Genomic DNA, 18,419 nt, shown 5'->3' with positions numbered 1-18,419 from the left:
GACGCCAATGGCATTTACAGTTTGAAACATGTCAACACCGAAATGAGTCAATTGCCTCGGTTTATTTTAAATTATATGCAAAGTATGATGGATTATGCCGTAAACGTGCCTCAAGCTTTGTCATTGCGGCCTGGTTTTCCGCGTGAGCAATTCTCCAAAGTTGTGTACGACACACACTCAATGTTGAGTTTGACTTTTCCCTCCCGTCATCTCATCCCATCTTAAAAAGCCTCCGCAGTCATTTGGAAAACCCTCCTGACCGTCCATTGTGACGAGCTAAGCTGTCGGCCATGTTGTTGCCTCGCTGCCAACATCCGTAATGCCGGCGCGGGGAATTAACCTCCAAAATCCCGCATTACGCTCAAGCTAATGTTTGCGTTTACCTTGTTTGTGCATTTCTTCCTGTCCTGTCCTTTATTCTTCTTATATCTGCCATCTGTAGCGGCCGCATGACACCACAGCTACTCTGTCGTCATTCATAACACACACACACACATCAGAGCCAAAAGATGGTCGAAATCCCAGCGGGCATCATTACCCAGGCATCTCTCTCTTTTTTTTTTTTTTTTCTGTTTGTAGTTTTTTTTGTGTGTGAATATTTCAAGCAATTAGTCAAAGTGTGGATGAAAGTTTGGCTGATTATTTGCGATGCTAATGGAGCTGATGGCAAGCCTCTTGTAGGCACAGATGAAGGAGGGTTGAGTGTTTTAATGTTGGTGGAGTTTTGATCTCGAATCAGAAGAATCAAGTATTTATGTGAAAACTGAATTGAAAGTATCAAAAGGCTTTCTATGATTAAAATTGTGTTAATTTACGGTTATTGGGAAAGTCATCATATTCAAATGACAATATCTGGTTTACGAGTTTTATATTTTGAAGCAAAATCTATTTGGCCAAAATAAGCCTAAAATGGTGGCTTCAAAACAAAATGGCTTTCAGACATGGCTTATTTAGGCTTTTTTTGTGGGTCTTCATGAGAGACGTGCTCAGCAAAAATTCATGTTCCTACAGGAATTGGTTTTAGGAGCTGAAATTTCAACTTGTTGGATTCCTGTTTGATGACGATTTGCTGCCATTTGACACCATACAAGCTGTGCGAAATACAAAAAAAAAAATCTTTGCTATTTGTCATTGTCCATCAGTATAGCATGTGTGGTTCAAATTTGGTAGCAGTCGAACAAAAAAAAAAAATTGTGGGTCAACTCTGATCACCATGAAACTAGTCGCATTGTTATTGCGCAATGAATCCAATTTTTGGTCGAAACCCCTGAAATTATTTTAACAGCAATGTGGTAATTATTATTTTACAGCTATGAGTCTGATAGCTTATCCCACAATCTAAAACAAATGTTCCAGCTTCCGTCAAGGTAATTTCTGACATCGTTAAATTTGTTGAGTAAAAAAAATCGACTGCATCTCCGCCAAAAAGTAACTCGGCGGGAGAGGCGATTATCTTTGGAAATGAGTTCACTCGTTTAAAGCTGGATGCAGATGCCACCGTTCAATGGGAGCCTATTATTCCAAACGACTCTCATTAAGGCGTCGTGAAATAAAGCAAGCTGGGGGAAGCGCCGAAATAAAATCTTTAGAGCGGCTGTGCGGAACCCGGTAACGACGCCAAGCAACGCCGTCTTCATTAACGCCGCTGACGTCAGGAAGTGAAAGGCAAGCGAGCGCCTGAAAAGAAAATTGCATGGCAGCTGATTTGGCCCTCTTAAAACCCTTAAGGAGGTTATTGGGTGTTTGCGCTCCGAGCCGAGGACGCCAACAATACAGTCTGAGCTTAATGATGGAGTCTATTAAAATGCTTAACAGAGACGACGAACATGAGTCAGAGCCGCTCTGTAATTTCTATATTTTAACTTACAGAAGATCAGAAGCTCTTAGCACAGCTGATGAGTCAAATCTGCCCGCTTAGCTCGTTCTCTGAGATCTCGACCTTGACTTTACCTGCTCCATCCAGCAAGCTAGCTCGTGGCTACCGTGGATGTTTTGGAGCATCGGTTGCTAATTCAGGTCAGACAATCAATCATTCAATCATATTTCCTCAACATATCGGTGCACAAATGGATTTATGCTGCTTGCCGTGCAATATGGAAGGATATTTTTTTTTACCCTCTTTGGCTGATAGAATGCAATTAAGACTAGTAAGGGTCCAATTCCTGCAAACAGACTTTGTCCGTTCGTGCAGTATGCGGTTCCAAAAAAAAAACTGGATAAAATGTTTCACTCAGTGCTTCGAGATTGGATTTTAAATAGAATTTTTTAAATTACAATAAAATACAAGCAGTGATGAACGTGCTCGCTACTTTTTGGTGGTGAATCCGTCACTTTTAACCCAGCGCTGGGATTTTGTGCAACAATTAATCAACAACTAAAACTGAGTCATCATTTAAAGCTGCTGTTTAACCTAAAATGTTTCCATCTGCTTTTACTTTGGAAAACAATGTTCATGTTTTCTTACACGTTACGTACCAAACCAGTAGCTGAGTCATAATTAATTCCTGGAAATTATTTAGAAAATAAAATCACCATTAACTGCATATTAAATATGAATCTAGTAGCCCTTCACATGAATCCAAGAAGTAGACATGTCCACATAACTTTCAGTTGAATTGGCATAGGAGAGGCATTGATATTTGTGTGTGTGTGTGTGTGTGTTTGAATGTGCCGTCGGTCTTTAATCAGCCCCACAAAGCACCGAGGGACTGTTAAGCATCTGGAGCATGTGGAACTATTTCAACTGTTTAACACCCAGGGAGATCGGTTCGAGGGGATAGAGATTAAAAGACATACATCTCCCCCCTTCCCCTCACTCTGCCCCTCCCATACCCTAGACCCCTTGGGCCTTACCAACACAGAAGGTGGCCTTCATTTCCATCCCTCATGAGATCCTACCTCTGTATTTCATTATTTCCGTAGCCACTGGTGAAAATCGGATGGCTGCCAAACAATGCAACATGTTTTTTTAAATTTGTCCCATGTTGTTCAGTATTAGTGCCATATGATAACCTTCTTGGATTCATGTGCTGTTTGGCTACTGCCCGAATTATCTACTCCCCAAGTGATGGAACGCACACATTAAAATTCCATCTCCCGCATCAGTACATCCAGTACCAGCCAGGACGGCATCTATAAATTGCCGGCCATTATTTTCGATTAACCGCACGCTGACACGTTTCAGCCCATTTTTACCCGCCGGCCACCGCGACGTTTGGAGAACGATAACGCCTGCCGTTGGGCCATCTTATTAATGCTGCGATAACACAAGTCTTGTCCGTCTGTATAGGCTCAAAAGTGGCGGGTGCTAAGACGGGTCATTGCCTTGACAGGTAATCATAGACATGTCCGCCAACTTGGAGGAAATTACGACGAAAGAAATGCAACTCAAAATAGTGTTTACCGAACGAGCGATAAACTCAAGTACTGTTTGCTTATATTACAATACAACAAAACTTAGCTTCTTCCCGATATGCAAAGATCTCTCAGTCAAGATGTTCTCTCCAGCAATTGTACTCCATTCAATGGTTCAAGTGGCCTGCAAAAGTGAGTTCAAAAGGTCAAAGCACTCCGACTGCCCCCCTCTTGCTTTGACAGCAAAGAAGGAACTCCTCTTAGATCTTAATGAGTTTATAGGGAATCAATACCCTTTCCACGACAGGTTGCAAGCGACACACGGGGGTTGTGGCCTACTAGCGCGGTTCTTAAACGCTGCAACCGATTCTTGATCGGGTCCTGTTAAGGGTACAGGGTCTTAAATCTCGGGATATGAGACTGGAGCTGGCAGGAACTTCACGGAAGTCTGCACACTCAAATAAACGGTGAGCCACAGGGCACTGTTCGAGATACCAGTTTGATCCAGGTGGATTAAAGTCTGCTGTTCGAACAAATACAAAACCAATGTTGACCAGCTGATTTGGCGCTAGAGGCAGATCATACCCCGGACTGGGGACTTGCAAGTACTCCATTTCTTGTTACGCTCCCCTGCATTTTTATGTGACCTGCAATATCAAGGCCAAGTCGGAACAGCCGTTGCAGCCATGGCGGACAAATTGAGAGTATATTTCTACCCCCTGAATCAAATCACGACTCCAAATACTACACGTCTGGTCCTCTTTTTTTTTAAGTCAAGAGTACAAAGGTAGGACGTTGTTTACCAAAGACAAGCTGTGTCTCAGCAGGATTCAGTCATGAGAGGATTTTGGTTCCAAAGCTATCTTTGCGGTGATTTGACTCAGACTCTTTGAGTCAAACAGCGGGGTGGAACCGGGGCGGACGTGGGACTGCCAACCTTCTGGGGAAACCGCTGGCCCATTGACGCACTGTCGGAGGGTGCCGGATGCTTCTATTCCAATCCGAGCTTCTGAATAGACATCGGTTGAATCGGTCTAGTGTTTGGCTTGTCTGGAAACATATGATCCCGTCGAGCTGAGCCTCTCGGTGTCCCAAAGAAAGAAAAACCGCCTTGGTGTCAAACATCCAACATCACATCAAGTCTGTGTGTCTTTGCCATTTTGACACAAAGCAGAGCGAACAGAGCGGAAAATGGGCCAGGTGCCAGAATCGAGTCAAGCATGTGAGCTCAATAAAGCACACTCTATTGATTTGCTATTTACTAAGTTAGCCATTATTTGTTTTGGATGCAGGGAAAGTTCTTTGGAAAAAGATTTTTCGCTCTGTCGTTCAGACTGCGAAACAAATGGCTTGACAGATCATCAATGAGCACCGAGTATGATAGTAAATGGCTTGCTATCGATCTTCTATTTTTTTGATCTGGTGAGCAGTTATGCTTAAAGCAGGACCGAGCACTCTCCTGGGTATTGGATTTGTGTCCGACCGGCTATCAAATGCGAGAATAAGGATTTATTATTCTCCCTCGAGTGATGCTTAGATGAGAGATTCCTTGAGATAAATGGAGATGGCTAAATGATATACATCACGCCATTTCATATCGCTCGTGACGGCTAACATAATAGCAACCCCTCCTCAAAGAAGCCCGTTTGTTTACTGCCTTCGAAATAAATGGCAGAGGTCCCGCTGTCACTCACAGATGGCACTTCCTTTGAGGGAAGAAAAAAAAAAAAAAAAGCCAAGTCAGTGACGCGTTATAATGTGCTGGCAAGGCGGCGGCCATTTTGCACAACCTCCGGAGGCACTGATCGTCACAGAGAGGCGTGAGCGCCGTCTTGGCAGCGCACGGCCCCCAGGCTCCGAGTAGTAAGCGATAGCTGAGTTGGAGCTCGTCACGCCAGATGCTTATCGCTGTTGACATCTGTCTACGCCATTCCCCCCCCCTCCCCTTATACGGACAAGTGTGACCTTTATCTTTTACTCAGTTTCAGCCTTGGCCCGCGTATCGCCACGCATTACGGCGTCCTTCCTCAGATGTCATTTGTTCAGTTTTTTTCTTTGGCTTTTCTGCTATGCTTATTAGAAAAGCCTCAGTAAACGGTTTCCAGCAATTTGTCGAAGATCCACTCCCACGTTGTCTTTTAACTACTGAGTCACCACTCAGATCCAAATCAACAATTTGGTTCCATTTGCCGCATTGCTTTGTTTTATACCATGCCCACCCGCAGGCTCCCTCGTGGAGTTGTTCTTGTAGCATGTGCGGTCTGTATAATACATGAATTTGGGGACATATGTTGCATCTATGAAAAAACAAGACTGCTTCGGGGGGGGGGGGGGGGGGTTGGCAGCGGTTGGCAGCGGTTGGGATGTTGCACGTGAATGTGCAGGCTAATTAGGTGTTTTAGCCTCACTGGGCAATAGCCAGCTGGGAGCATCTGGGTTCTTTGTACAACACACACACGCACAATAATAAACGATTTCCAACAGTATGATAAGAGAGTGTAGGTCAGGCATGACGGGGTCATTTGCGCAGCTATTTTGGTCTGGCATATTCTCAGCAACCCCCCCCCCTGCTCTGCGTTTGGAATCAGCACCAAGCCTGGGATATCCATTCCCAACAGCCTTTGCTCTTGTGGATCTTCTAAAGCGTCCCCATAAGACCAATAGAATTTTGTGACGGTGTAACGGTACACCAGAAATCACGGTTGGGTACGAAACTTGGTTTTACAATCATTGTACGGGTTATAAAACTAGTTTTGTGGAAGCGGGAACACGTTTTAATTTTTATTTACCCATGTCAAGGAATTGAAAGAGTTTTGTTTTTTAGCATGTCTCAACCAAAGAATTAAGTGTCGGAGGTAATGAAGGTTCTTCGGGACTTTATTTTTAGGGATTGCTTGTTTCCACGCTTCGGGGAAGACTCTCCACAAGATATCTGCGGGTGTCTGTGGGAATCTGGTGTTTTACGTCAATGTTCAGTGAGTGCCAGTCCACTTTGTCCACAGCAGACTCCACCCATACTTTTGCGGACCACACTTTGGAACAGTCAAGGGCCTTCCCCAAGCTTTTCCCACAAAGTCGAAGGCAATGGAATCGACCAAAAGAATTTGCTAGTACCGAGGCCAAACCTTGAAAAACAACAACCTCTCAAGGCTTAAATTTATTTCTTGAATGTTTTGTAGAAACGCACACCAGTCCCTCGCGATCTCAGCGCTCACGTCACGTGATCGGAACAAATGACCTACAGAGTTGGAATCCTCCCGTGTTTAGATCTCAAACACTTTGTATCGATTTGCTGGTTAAGCCACTGTGAAGAGCCACTGATTCATCTGTTTCACCGCTCGACGCGTGTCGTTTTGCTCCCGCAAATTTATCCCAATTCTCTCGGCGCCCAGTGTCAGAAAAAAGCTCGGCGGAGAAGGATCACAGGGCCCCAGCTGTTCGCAGTCAAGAGCCGCCGCTTTTATTAGCCGCCGGCGCATCGACCCCGCTAGGCCGACGAGGGGAAGAAAGAGTGGGTGGCGTGAGGAGGAGTGCAAGGGCAGTACAGCAGGGCACAGATTTTCCCAGCTGTTAGTCTGCATGCCTGTGGCCTCATGTCAAAATGACCGGCAACAGGCACAGCAAGACACGTCGACTGAAAATGATCAGGGAAGTACGGCGGGATAATACGAGAGTCAGCGGGCACGCCTTTCTACAAATCCTCCTCTTCTACTTCCTTTTTATTTCCCCCAACATCACACAAAAGCTTCTCGGCCTGCCGAGAAATGCTTTACAAGAGAGCCGGTGGCGTCCAGAGATCTCAAACTGTATTATATTAGATTTATCTTTCATTACCACTTTGAGTCCGTGCCAATATTGGCTGTGATGACATTTACTGTGACAAGTTGGGATCTCACAAATACGGAGGGTGGGAGGGGGCGGCAATACTTGCACGACTCAAGATACGCCGCGGCTTTACCGATGAATTGCTTTTACGCTCAGGATTCATGATGTACCGCGTTCTGTCTGATATTTGCATATTCATGAGTCGTGATTGCTACAGCGATTATAAGTTTTCCGAGAGTATTACATTGGCACATGCACTGAATAAGTCCAAACAGAGGTGAGGTGTTGTTTGCAAAGATGATCTTACCAGACATTCACATTGGGTTTAATAAACAGGGTACCAATATGGACTTTATTACTAAGTACTCGAGACCAGTGTAGCTCAGTGGCCCCAGACAAGTAATTAAAGTTCACACCGAGGCCCGACTCTAAAATATAGTCATTATCCCGGCAAAAAATACAACCTTTCCAGGTCACATCATTCTGTTTGCGGCAGTAAAACAAGTTTATTCCTGTCCCGGGCCATCATTATAGAAGCCCCGATCCACTCGCCGGCATTTTATGGAGCGCGGAGCAATCGGGGGCGACTGAGAGATTCCATAAAACTGTGGTATCACAATTGGCTCAACACAAGATAACTGTGTGAGCGTGACAATTTGGCCCTGGAATGTCTGCTTGATTATACCTTCTATCATTTTATATTCCAAGGCATGCACGGGGTCGTTTTTCATCGCCCCGGTTTAACAAGCGTTGTCCCAAACAATGGCATCCACTTTTTATGACCCCCTTTAGAGCTAATCAGACACCTTGCAATGAAAAACGATAGTTTATATCAGCTCTGCTTACACAAGGTAAAGCTCAGAGGTCCTTGGGAAGGATGAAACCTACCCAGTTGTCGTCCCGCCGCGCATCGACGGGAGACCGACTTTATCGCCGTAATCTCATCGGACAAAAATAGCCGAGTCGTCAACAGTGGGCATTCAATCAATCAGCAAAACACCTCGTGAATATTTTTTTCCCAGGGACATTTTTCAGATTCCTCAGGAAGCTGGAGAGCTAGCATAAACATCAATAACGCTTTTAGCGATCGAATGTTGCGCTAACAAAGACCGGACAAGAACGAGCTTGACCTCGTGCCACAAAGAAAGCTTTCCAGATTCCTCGAGAAGCTGGAGAGCTAGCATAAACATCAATAACGCTTTTAGCGATCGAATGTTGCGCTAACAAAGACCGGACAAGAACGAGAAGCGCCGGGTCAAACTCGCTTGACCTGGTGCCACAAAGAAAGCTGCGACGCAACATTCGTTCACCGCACTGCTCCCCCAAGCAGGCCGAAAATGAGTAAGGGGGCGTACAAGATTAATGACGGCGCTAACCGGGTATTTATCATCTGACTGGAGAGTAATGCGACACCTTTCTAATCTGAATATATTTCATTGGGCTGTTATGGCACTTGGGCCTCATATGGGTTTTGTGTGCGTCGCCGTGTGAATGTTAATCATCCGCATGGGTGTGCGCGAGAGGATGCTCGTAAAGTGAATGGCGACCGGGCCGCAATAAACACTCGGCTATCCGGCTCGGCGTAACGGCCCCCGAGATAATTACATAAAGATGAACTTCCATTCTGCAGCGTGCTGAGGCCACTCCTCCCGAGACCCCCCCACCCCCCTTTCCGTTGTCCTTTTGGTGATGTCAACGGGGCCGAATGGGGCCGGAGAGGACTTTACCATTAGGCATCCCGTTTGTTGGCTTTGCATCCATAGAGGCTGCCAGAACCACAGAAGCTACCGAATTAGCCTTTTTATTCAGCGTGTCAGAGCTGCTGTCGTACCATCACTGCGGAAGAAGGAACAATAAAAAGGCAGCGGAACAATCAGCGTGTTCCTGTCTATTCCAGTTTGGAAGGGGGGGTTAAAACGTGGTCATGTTGGTGTGACAGATTGCATAAGCACAGTCAAGAGGATGTATTATTTGCAAAGCTAAGGCCTCATAAATTATGGAATAATCAGTCAAAGGGAGTTTTCATGGGCAACTCTTGGCATCGATGCTAGGGGATTGATTTCTGCATAGGAAGTGTGACCAACATGCTATACTAGTGAAACTTATTCAGAGACTTAGATCGCTCCTTGTCAGAGTACAATGAATTGGTCCCTTCAAAGATGCTAGCTTCGCACCGACGATTGAGCCGAAACCCTAGAATGCCCTCTGCCGTATCTCTGGGGGGTATTTTTATGGCATTCCAGCCATAAGCATCTTCAGCATTCCGGACCGAGGTGGCTGTATGTCCCCCCCCCCAAGGGTCGGACAGTTTATCTCTCTCAGATAGCAGCTGGTGTCTACCCAGCCGCCAGCCCCCTGGAGAAAGCGCCGCCACCGGTCTTTTAGTTAGCAATGCAATCAAGACAAGCCAACGTCCCCGGTGATCCCTCGTACGCTGGTGTGCAGAAAGTGGGACACGTTGGGTCATTGGGAAACTATCTGGAGTTATCATTCTGCTCTAATTGTTGTTGCCATTCAAAATGTTTTCAGTGACAAAAGACCACAGGGGCCCCTCATGTCGCGGCTCTCACGACGACCATCGCAATCATTTTCGCACTATATTTTATATAACTTCTGTTTCACTTTGGTCATCCTGGCTAACATCCCGTTCGTTTATCTCTTTAACCAAAGTTTTAAAATGACGAAAAATACAAACCTTTGGATTCAGTCAGTCACAGACAAAATAACTAAATGTCATACAACTGAATCATTGTGTTTGACAAAAAAATAGACGACTCATCACAATAGCGACCTTTTACCTGCATTAAATAATTCATGAAGCCAAGCGCCATCAGCACATTTCTGACAAACACCCTAAGTGCTTTGTAAACTAATAACTAAATAAATGCACAAGCGAGGGATTCGCATGCTAATAAGCTAACCCTTATATTCAAGGTTACACTCTGCTGCTAGTCCTAAAATGCAAACAAAAACATCCAAACACTCTCTTTCTCTCCGATTGGTCGAATCTCGAGGTTTCGACCACCAGCAAACATTCGCACACCGACGGGTGTGAACGGATTCCTAAAATATGCCTGCGAATGCTCAATTAGGAGCTTTAAATAGGTAATTATGCAGTGCCTAATCCCCAAGCTCCTGGGCCCTATCTCATTTTGATGACACTTGGGCAGGCCCCTCAGCGGTGGTCCGGGCAGCCTCCTCCCCCTCCCCTCCCCCTTTAATGATAAGGCCGCTGCTGACTCCCCCGGCGAGGCCACGTCAAACTTGACAACATAGTCCTTAATCATGGATTGTAAGGGTTCCGGAGGGGGACTGACAAGACTTTGGAGGATGTCTCTGTGAAATTGATTCAGTGGGCTTCAACGTCTGAATTTTGTTGTTCTTTGGTTGTTATTTTTGGTGGAAATATAATTCAGCGCAATTTGAACTCCAGCATTATGGACCCAATGAACATGTTAATTCTTTTCTGTTTTCTTGTTGTAATTTGACATTTACACATATGCAGGGAAATGAAATCTCTTGAAAATGTCAAACGGGGTGGTACACAAAACGTTTTTGATTTCCCCGTACTGACATTTGTATGGCGGTGGCATTTGAATTTCAATCTCCACCCTGAACGGATTCAGTCTATTCTGGAAAACGTTCAAAAATACGTCGCCCATAGGTTTGCCGCTTTCAAGTGACTGCGCTAATATATCTACTCCCCGAGTTGATTTTGCCTTGGGTGGTACCTTGAAGCGCTAACAATCTTTCAAGGGCAGCCCCAAATATCTCTTAATCAGCAGAACAGCCACTGTGAAGAATATTTTCGCACTTAATATTTAAAGGACGTGAAACGCCGGCGTGCCACCCAGCGAGGATGTCCTCTGGCAGTCTTATCGCGATGGCAAAATGGAAGGACGACCACAACAACAAAAAATGCGCCCGCATCTGTGTAGTCAGCAAATAAGCATCTCATATCTGTTATCATATTTTCATGCCTCCGTTGCCGCCACTGATTTATTTCCATGCGAAAGGCTTTGATAAGCTCGCGCTCACGTCGCTCTCCGTGTGCTCTTTCGGGATGTTGACTCGGGATTCTTATCGTCGTGCAAAACATAGAAATGGAGGGGGGGGATTCTTATGACGTCGTCACCTTTTCTGGCTTACTGCAGATTTTTAGGACAGCAGAATTGGCTGAGATTGTCCAAAGCAAACTCGGCAACAAAAAAACAAAAGTATCAACTTTTTTATTGCTCGCCAACCCCTCCTTGTTTGCTAAGATTTTTCTTTTTTTTTTTACAGGTGCACTCTGTGGTACAATGACAACAAAGCTATTCTGATTCTATTTAGGAAAGGGTTTTAAATTTTCTTGGAGTATAAAATTTAATAGTTCCATTACATGGATTTTTGCTTGATTATTTTTTTGGGGGAGGTAACAAAGGGAGACTCATTCCTCACTCACTCATTCGTCAAATGGTTCACAAATTATTTGGAATAAGGACCTTTCATTTCCATATAGGATACAATTGGATAGGTCCATTGTTGCTTTTTTGTGGGGGGGGGCAGAGGAGAGCAACACACATTTGACGTAAAGCATCTGGAATAGGTTTTTTGTGACAAATATAGAATTACATTGAAATCATTATTTAGACAATCTTCATGAATTTACGCACAATAGAAAAAAAGATCTTTTCCACAGGTAGGAAAAAATTTTTGTGGTCAAATTTGACAACGAAGGTCTTAAAGGGTGAAACATGCCAATATGAATTTGACCTAATATAGCCCGACGCCAAATCCCAAAACATCCACCGCATCACCTTCAGCGAAGCGATAGCATTGTGCAGCGTGTGTAATTGACGAAAAACTTGAACCGTCGCCGTTGCCTCGGTACTCGTAATGTGGCGTAACATTCGAGCTCAGGCTACACCGAGGCAAATTAGCATTTAGATAATGGGAGACACTTGGCATTTTAATTATTTTGCTGCCCTCTGAATATAGCGCTTCGGCCCCCGAGTCACCTCGCCGCTTCCTTCGCGTACTCCTCAATAGCCTATTTGCACAGCAAACAGCTTGGCCGCACTTCAAAAAGCACTAAAATGTCACCAGTCGCGTTCAATTGTTTACAAAAAGAGAAAAACAAGTGTTTTTAATCCTCATCGTTGAGTTGTTTTAAACGCCGCTGCGTCATCCCGCTGTTTTTGTCGGTCGGAGGCCTCTCGGCTCCGCATCCCTCCCTCCCTCCCCCGCCGTCCTCGCGCCGCCTCACGGATGCGAGATCATTCATCCCGACACAGAGCGCTACTGTGTTTGAGTGTGGGGGAGTGGACGTGGATGTGCAAGTGCCAGAAGCGTGCGGTGCATGCACCCTGCAAGTACTGTTATGTGGGAGAAACCGAGGGGGGGGTGAACCCACCGGACCACACCTGAAAGCGTCAGTCAGAATTGAGCCTTGTTACCTCGGCCAAGATGTTTTCAAGTAAATATCAACTGGAATCAATCTGGCAAACTCTCAGTGGCATCACTTTTTATTTGATGTCTTACTTTAAATTGGAATTACAATTTAACGGTTATTTTAGGGGTGCACGTAACAGTTGAATACAATATTAACTTGAGTATAAACAAAAACAATTAAATGTTAAATTGATACAACTCAACTATAGTTAACAAATATTTTGTTCTGGATTAAAAGCCGATCATTTAATTCAGTGATTCTTTGGTCCACCACTAGAGGGAGCCCACATAACTGCTAGTGGTACTCATCGCGCAAAGTCAATTTGAACATATTTTTTTAAAATATGATCGATTAGTGAATATTTTAAGTACTGTATTTTAATTGCGCAAAAAAAAAAATTCAGGCAGCATTTGCACGTTGCCTCGTTAGCACCCCCTCGCCTTGTTGCTCCCCTTATTCATTTAATTTGCACCCCTCTGTTCCCCACTCCTCCTTGCTTCATATTACGTAACACGATTTATCCCCCCCCCCATGTTCATGCAGCGTAAATTTAATCCCAGTCGTTGCAGGTTGGCTGCCATTCCTAACGTTTTTCTCATTTCCCCCCACATCCCAATCCTGACACACTCTCTGCTCCCGGCACAATGGACTCCTCCAGCAGCAGCCTGTTTGCATGATAACGTTTTTGGTAACCGCCCTCCTCCACAAACTCGCTTGTACTAATGCTGACACGCAAGGTCAAGCGTGACCCTATACAACGCGGCGACGAGCTATAACATAACGTAGCAGCAAATCATTCGACATCGTCAGGCGTGAGCTGCGGCCGTCAAGGTCAGCGCGGGTGATTTCAGCATGTAGACAAAGACGAAATACTTTTTACAAAATCCTTCAGTGTCCCAAAAGCTTACCTAATAGTGCTGTAACCTTGTGTGCTATAGTGCACCATCGCATCATCAGTCAATCCACGGCAGGTCAGGGTCCTGCTCTTTTCAGGACTATCCATCTGAAGCCAACAGCTGCCAGGGAAGAGAAAGAGAGAGTGGCGAAAAAGTCAAGGAGAGGCTGGAGAAAAATGAAAACAAACGTTGGCAACAGAGGTGGAACATGCTTGGTAAACAAATGCAGTGCTGCTCAGCCTCTGACGAGTCGACGTCGCGGCTGGCGATTTTGCAGTCGATGTCAAAATTTTCAAAGTGTTCCTGTCGGACTGTCCTCTTCATTCATTTCCTGAAAAAAGACTACTACTAGTTGATGTTGCTGTAAAGAAAATATTTGAGCTTTAGAATGTACTGTTACCGGTTTTGTTTAATTTTAATTTTAGTTCAATTATTTTTTATATTATTTTCTTGTATAATGGTATTTTATTATTTCATTATTTATTATTGATTTGTTTATTATTTATTTATTTATTATTTCATTCCATTCATTTCATTTCATTTTGTTCTAAAAAGAAGACACAAAGCTGCAACCTTATTAAAAAGACAACATTTAAGTTGTGTATTAGTAAATACTGCTATGTTTAAATTGCAGGAATTATACTTCGTTTTTATTGCCCATTTCTGGTGGATAAGTGGCGTAAAAAAAATGTAAAATATCTCTGCCCCTATTTCAACTATTTTTACGATCCTCACAACACATTTTCTAATGTTTTTATGTGGTTTATGTTCCATTTGATGCTTTGATTCAAAGAAAACAAATTTTGGGCACCCTCGCTGTTATTGTCACAACAGGGAAATTCCAAAATGTACAAAGAATGGAATCAAGCAAGCTAGCAACACTCCGATGATGTTCGAGGCATCTAAAGCAAAAGCGTGAGCCCGACCTTTGACCTATAGCATGGTACACTGCTGGTCTCGCAGTATCAGCAGGTGCCTCTCCAGCAATTATCACTCTGGCAAAGGTCATTAGCCCTAATTAGCTTCCTACGGTGCGTCTCGCTGGGGGGTTTGGGGGGGGCACGCTAAGTGCATCATAAAAGAAGCCTTCTTTGTGAGTGTTGGAAGGAAAGACAAGTAAATTATTTCTTGGCATCTATTCTTGACTTGAGCTGGCTGGTGTGGCATCGTTTAGGTTAGCATAGCTTATCGTAGCTTGGCTACAGAGGTGCTTGTATGCCAAATATTGAAATAGTTGCCAATTGATTTGATCATTGATTAGTTAATTAACACTATTAATGTTTACACCTTTAATTAAAATTATTTACATGTGTTTGACTGATTAAGAACTCAAAACACAAAATCAAAATGGAGGAATTTTTAAACCCAATTAAATTACTCGTTTTTGAAAAAATTAAAACTCATTAATAGTGGAAGATTAGCTTTTAAATACAATTCAGTATATAAATATTACCATGTTGCATATTTTGCATTTATGGAATTTAATTTATATAATAACAAATAGCTTCACTTGAGTTACCAAAGCACCCCCAAAAAAGAACTAAAATAAAAGCTAGACAAAGTGTGCAGCGCTCTTTAAAAATAATCAGCTTTACACTCCGTGCCGCCACTGATGCTTTTCATCAAACATCGATGACAATACGGAGAGAAAGCGGGAGAAAAAAAAAAAAACAACACGCACAATGTTGTCTTTCTTCTCCCGGTGGTGTTATTGTGTTCCCATTCACTGCTGCCTCTATTCAAAAGGATGATAGCGATCGTGCATTATTAAACAAAGCCAGACAACATGCACAGTGTTAATTAGAAAAGGGTGGAGTGTGTGTGTGTCTGTGTGTGCGTGGCTCCTCTCCGATGTGATTGTGATCCCTATCAACCAAAGACAAGAAGAAGGGAGGGTTGTTGATGTTTTCCATAACGGAGGCTCTCTCGTCACATTTTTGTTCAACCAGTAAACGGAGCGACTGCTGATGAGCTGGCGTGTCGAATGCTGACATGCCAGTGGTGAACCGCCGTGGCCTGGACGTAACATGCACTTGTACCTCACGCTTTGTGGTCTGTCAGCCCAAACCTCCATTGAGGTCGGTCCAGCTTGAATGAGTCAGTCACACACAAACACGCAAAACATTTGTTTTGCATCTGTGGGGAGTTTTCAAAGTTAGTTTGTTTGACTTCATGTATGAATTTAAGTTTGAATCGAGACTCCAGCGTGGTTTGCAAAGGTCCATTGAAATCGTTTCATCTGTGTTATTCTGACGGCGTTATCTAATAATTGGTTCGGTAGCAGCACAATTTTGGCAGTTTCACGTTGCTACGTGATTTCTGGTGGGTGTGATTATTATGAATAGAACACCAAAAAGTGTCAAGGACTGATAAATGGACAGTCAATTTCCATCCTTCAAAGACAAACTTGTCCTTGAGATGTTTACCCATTGCAACCTGGGCAGTGCTTCTCAAAGTTTTTACTGCAAGCAATACTTTACTCTCCAAGTATCACCATAGTCTTAAATAGTGTGGGAAAAATAAAAATCTGTACTCAAAAATAATTTCCACAGAACAAATAAATGAAAATCGTACCTAAATAAATGTTTCAGAAACGAACGGTTCCTAAAGATTAAACACAAATTTATTAAACTACAGTTAAATACAACTGAACTGTACCTGGCCAGTGATTACTTCTTGTACCACTAAAGGGAGCCTGCCTCTGTAGGACGTTGAAACTCTACTACACTAGTTTCACATAAAGCGAGATGCAGAAGTAGACGAGTAGCAATTTAATACCTTAACTACCAATATATTTTTTTTCATTTATTATATTGTGTATATATATATTAGAGAAGCATGAAACTGACAAAAACAAACCCTGCCTTAGCTTAAAAGCTAATATGTATATGTTCAAGGCCAGTCCAAGATTGTACATAATGGTAATTTATATTTTATTCTAATTGTGACTTCTGCTTTTGCACCCGTCGGTACGGAGAAAATATATTTCCGAGCTTGTCTCGGTCTCCCGGAAGCCCAAATCAACAGTGACATGCGAGCGAATTTGTATCTATGTGCGTGCGGCTCCTTCTTTTGCATTCTCCCGCGCACACATGCGTCCCGGAGTGACTATTCCATTTAGAGAAGTGTCAGAACATAGCCCGCGAGCACGTCAGCCTCCTCCTATCCCGTGGCACCTCCAGCCGAGGCCGTGCGGGGGTATGTCACAAATGTGCTGGGAGAGATAAAACCCGGCGAGCAAACAGCTTTGTTTCATTCACTTCCTCTCTCTCTCCCCCCCTCCCTCCCCTGTCTTGCATAGGCTGTGACTACATCCCCTGCATCTGAGAAATCAGAGCGGACTGACTCACAGGGCTCTGTGAGCCAGCGCCACCGAGGCTGCCAAAGCATGCTGGTGCCAAGCTGTCCCAACATGCGCCGCGCCAGGCCCGCGCTGATGCTCATCGCCCTGGCTCTGCTGGTCCACCTCGCCGACGCTCAAAGTAAGTGGAGCCGCTCCCTCTCCCGCGTCACACGCGGTTCCTCCACAACGTAGCCCGTCGCACATCTGTGTGGATCATAACGAAATTGCCCGCTAAGCGCCGAAGTTGAGTATGCAGTGGCGCCTCGACTTACGAGTTCCATTCATTGCACGACTGTGCTCACAACTCAATTTACAGCAGTCAGTGTCCACTGTTGAAATCCCTTAACCCCAAAACACCACAATCTATTTGACACCACCAAAAGAGTATTGCACTATATGAAAAGCATACAGTAATAAATAAATAGGTCTGATGAAGTGCAATGACTACACGTCACCCTAAAAGGCTGTGGCCCCAATAAGTGACATCTGAAGTCAGGTTGGCCGCCGCAAATTTCCGTGTGAGAATCTGGGCGTGAGCTGTGGCCTACAGCAGCGTCTCACAAGTCCTTTTGCATTTGTGACCGTTTGACACGTTCAGTAAGCGGCTGAAAGTACATCAGTAACCGAAGCTCTTTTTGTCCAAACTTTAGTGCAAATCAAACTTACTGCTCGGGACCAAATAATAATTGAATGCGATAGTATTTGCACAAATGGAATCGGTGCACATATATATCGATTCATCATTCACTGGCAGGAAGTTATCTCCGTCCAGTGAAGCGTCTCATCAAAATGTGCTCAAGTCTCCTGGCCAAAGCGAAACGATCAGGTGAAGCACAAGTGCTGAGCCCAGCCGGGGAATGTCATGATGAGAAGTGTCGGGAATGGAGCTTCTCGACATCAGGCACCTGCCTGTTGATGTGTGACAACAGCTTTCAAACCTCATTGAGCTCTGGCCCTGTGACACCCACCCCCTCAACCCCTCGCCCGCATCCATGAATCATTAGCTTCAGGAGGCACAGTGGGATGAATAAAAGTTTTATCACTCTCTTTGCACCCGCTGAAATCCCCCTCAGTGTGAATATCACTGAATAGGAGAGGAGTGCAACGGAGGGGGGAAATGATGATGATGATGATGGTGGGAGGGGAGGGGTCCAAATCACTCAAGGTCATAGAGCAGCGAGCCAGGCAAAGTGAAATTGATGGGCTCAATTTTCCCAACTTTTCCCATCGCCCTGACATAAAACATGCAGCTGTCCTAATCGAACATATCCTTTTTCAACACACACCGATGTATTCGTCTTACCGTAGAGCGCCAAATATTGGAATTCAAAATAGACATTCAGTAGAGGCATTATAAAGATAAAAAAAATGGCTCTTCAAGTCATTTTATCTGGCAATATACAGTCGGTGTGCCGTACTTACAGCAAAACATCGGTATTCAAAACAAATGTTCTTTGGTTCAATTTAAGAAAAAATGATGATAGAGCGCTGAAACCCTTTCGAGTGGGAGGCGTTTTCATACAGGGTTAATTATTGGACTCTGAAAGCAGAATCTTAGAGCGTCTCC

General features: G+C 44.2%; 1 protein-coding gene across 31 annotated transcripts in view; it reads left to right on the top strand.

Annotated features, from left to right (window-relative positions):
* Nucleotides 1-18,419, top strand: part of LOC119128338 (receptor-type tyrosine-protein phosphatase delta-like) — a 198,862-nt gene that overhangs the window by 121,596 nt on the left and 58,847 nt on the right. For all 31 annotated transcript variants that reach the window (XM_037260618.1, XM_037260617.1, XM_037260615.1 and 28 more), the window contains exon 10: nt 16,811-16,991. In XM_037260618.1, the coding sequence (XP_037116513.1) occupies nt 16,898-16,991 (94 nt within the window). In that variant the 5' untranslated portion in view covers nt 16,811-16,897. The remainder of the gene's footprint in view (nt 1-16,810; nt 16,992-18,419) is intronic.

This window comes from Syngnathus acus, chromosome 10 (genome assembly GCF_901709675.1).
Source record: "Syngnathus acus chromosome 10, fSynAcu1.2, whole genome shotgun sequence".
NCBI classification, from domain to species: domain Eukaryota; kingdom Metazoa; phylum Chordata; class Actinopteri; order Syngnathiformes; family Syngnathidae; genus Syngnathus; species Syngnathus acus.
This window is presented reverse-complemented; position numbering and strand designations above follow the sequence as displayed.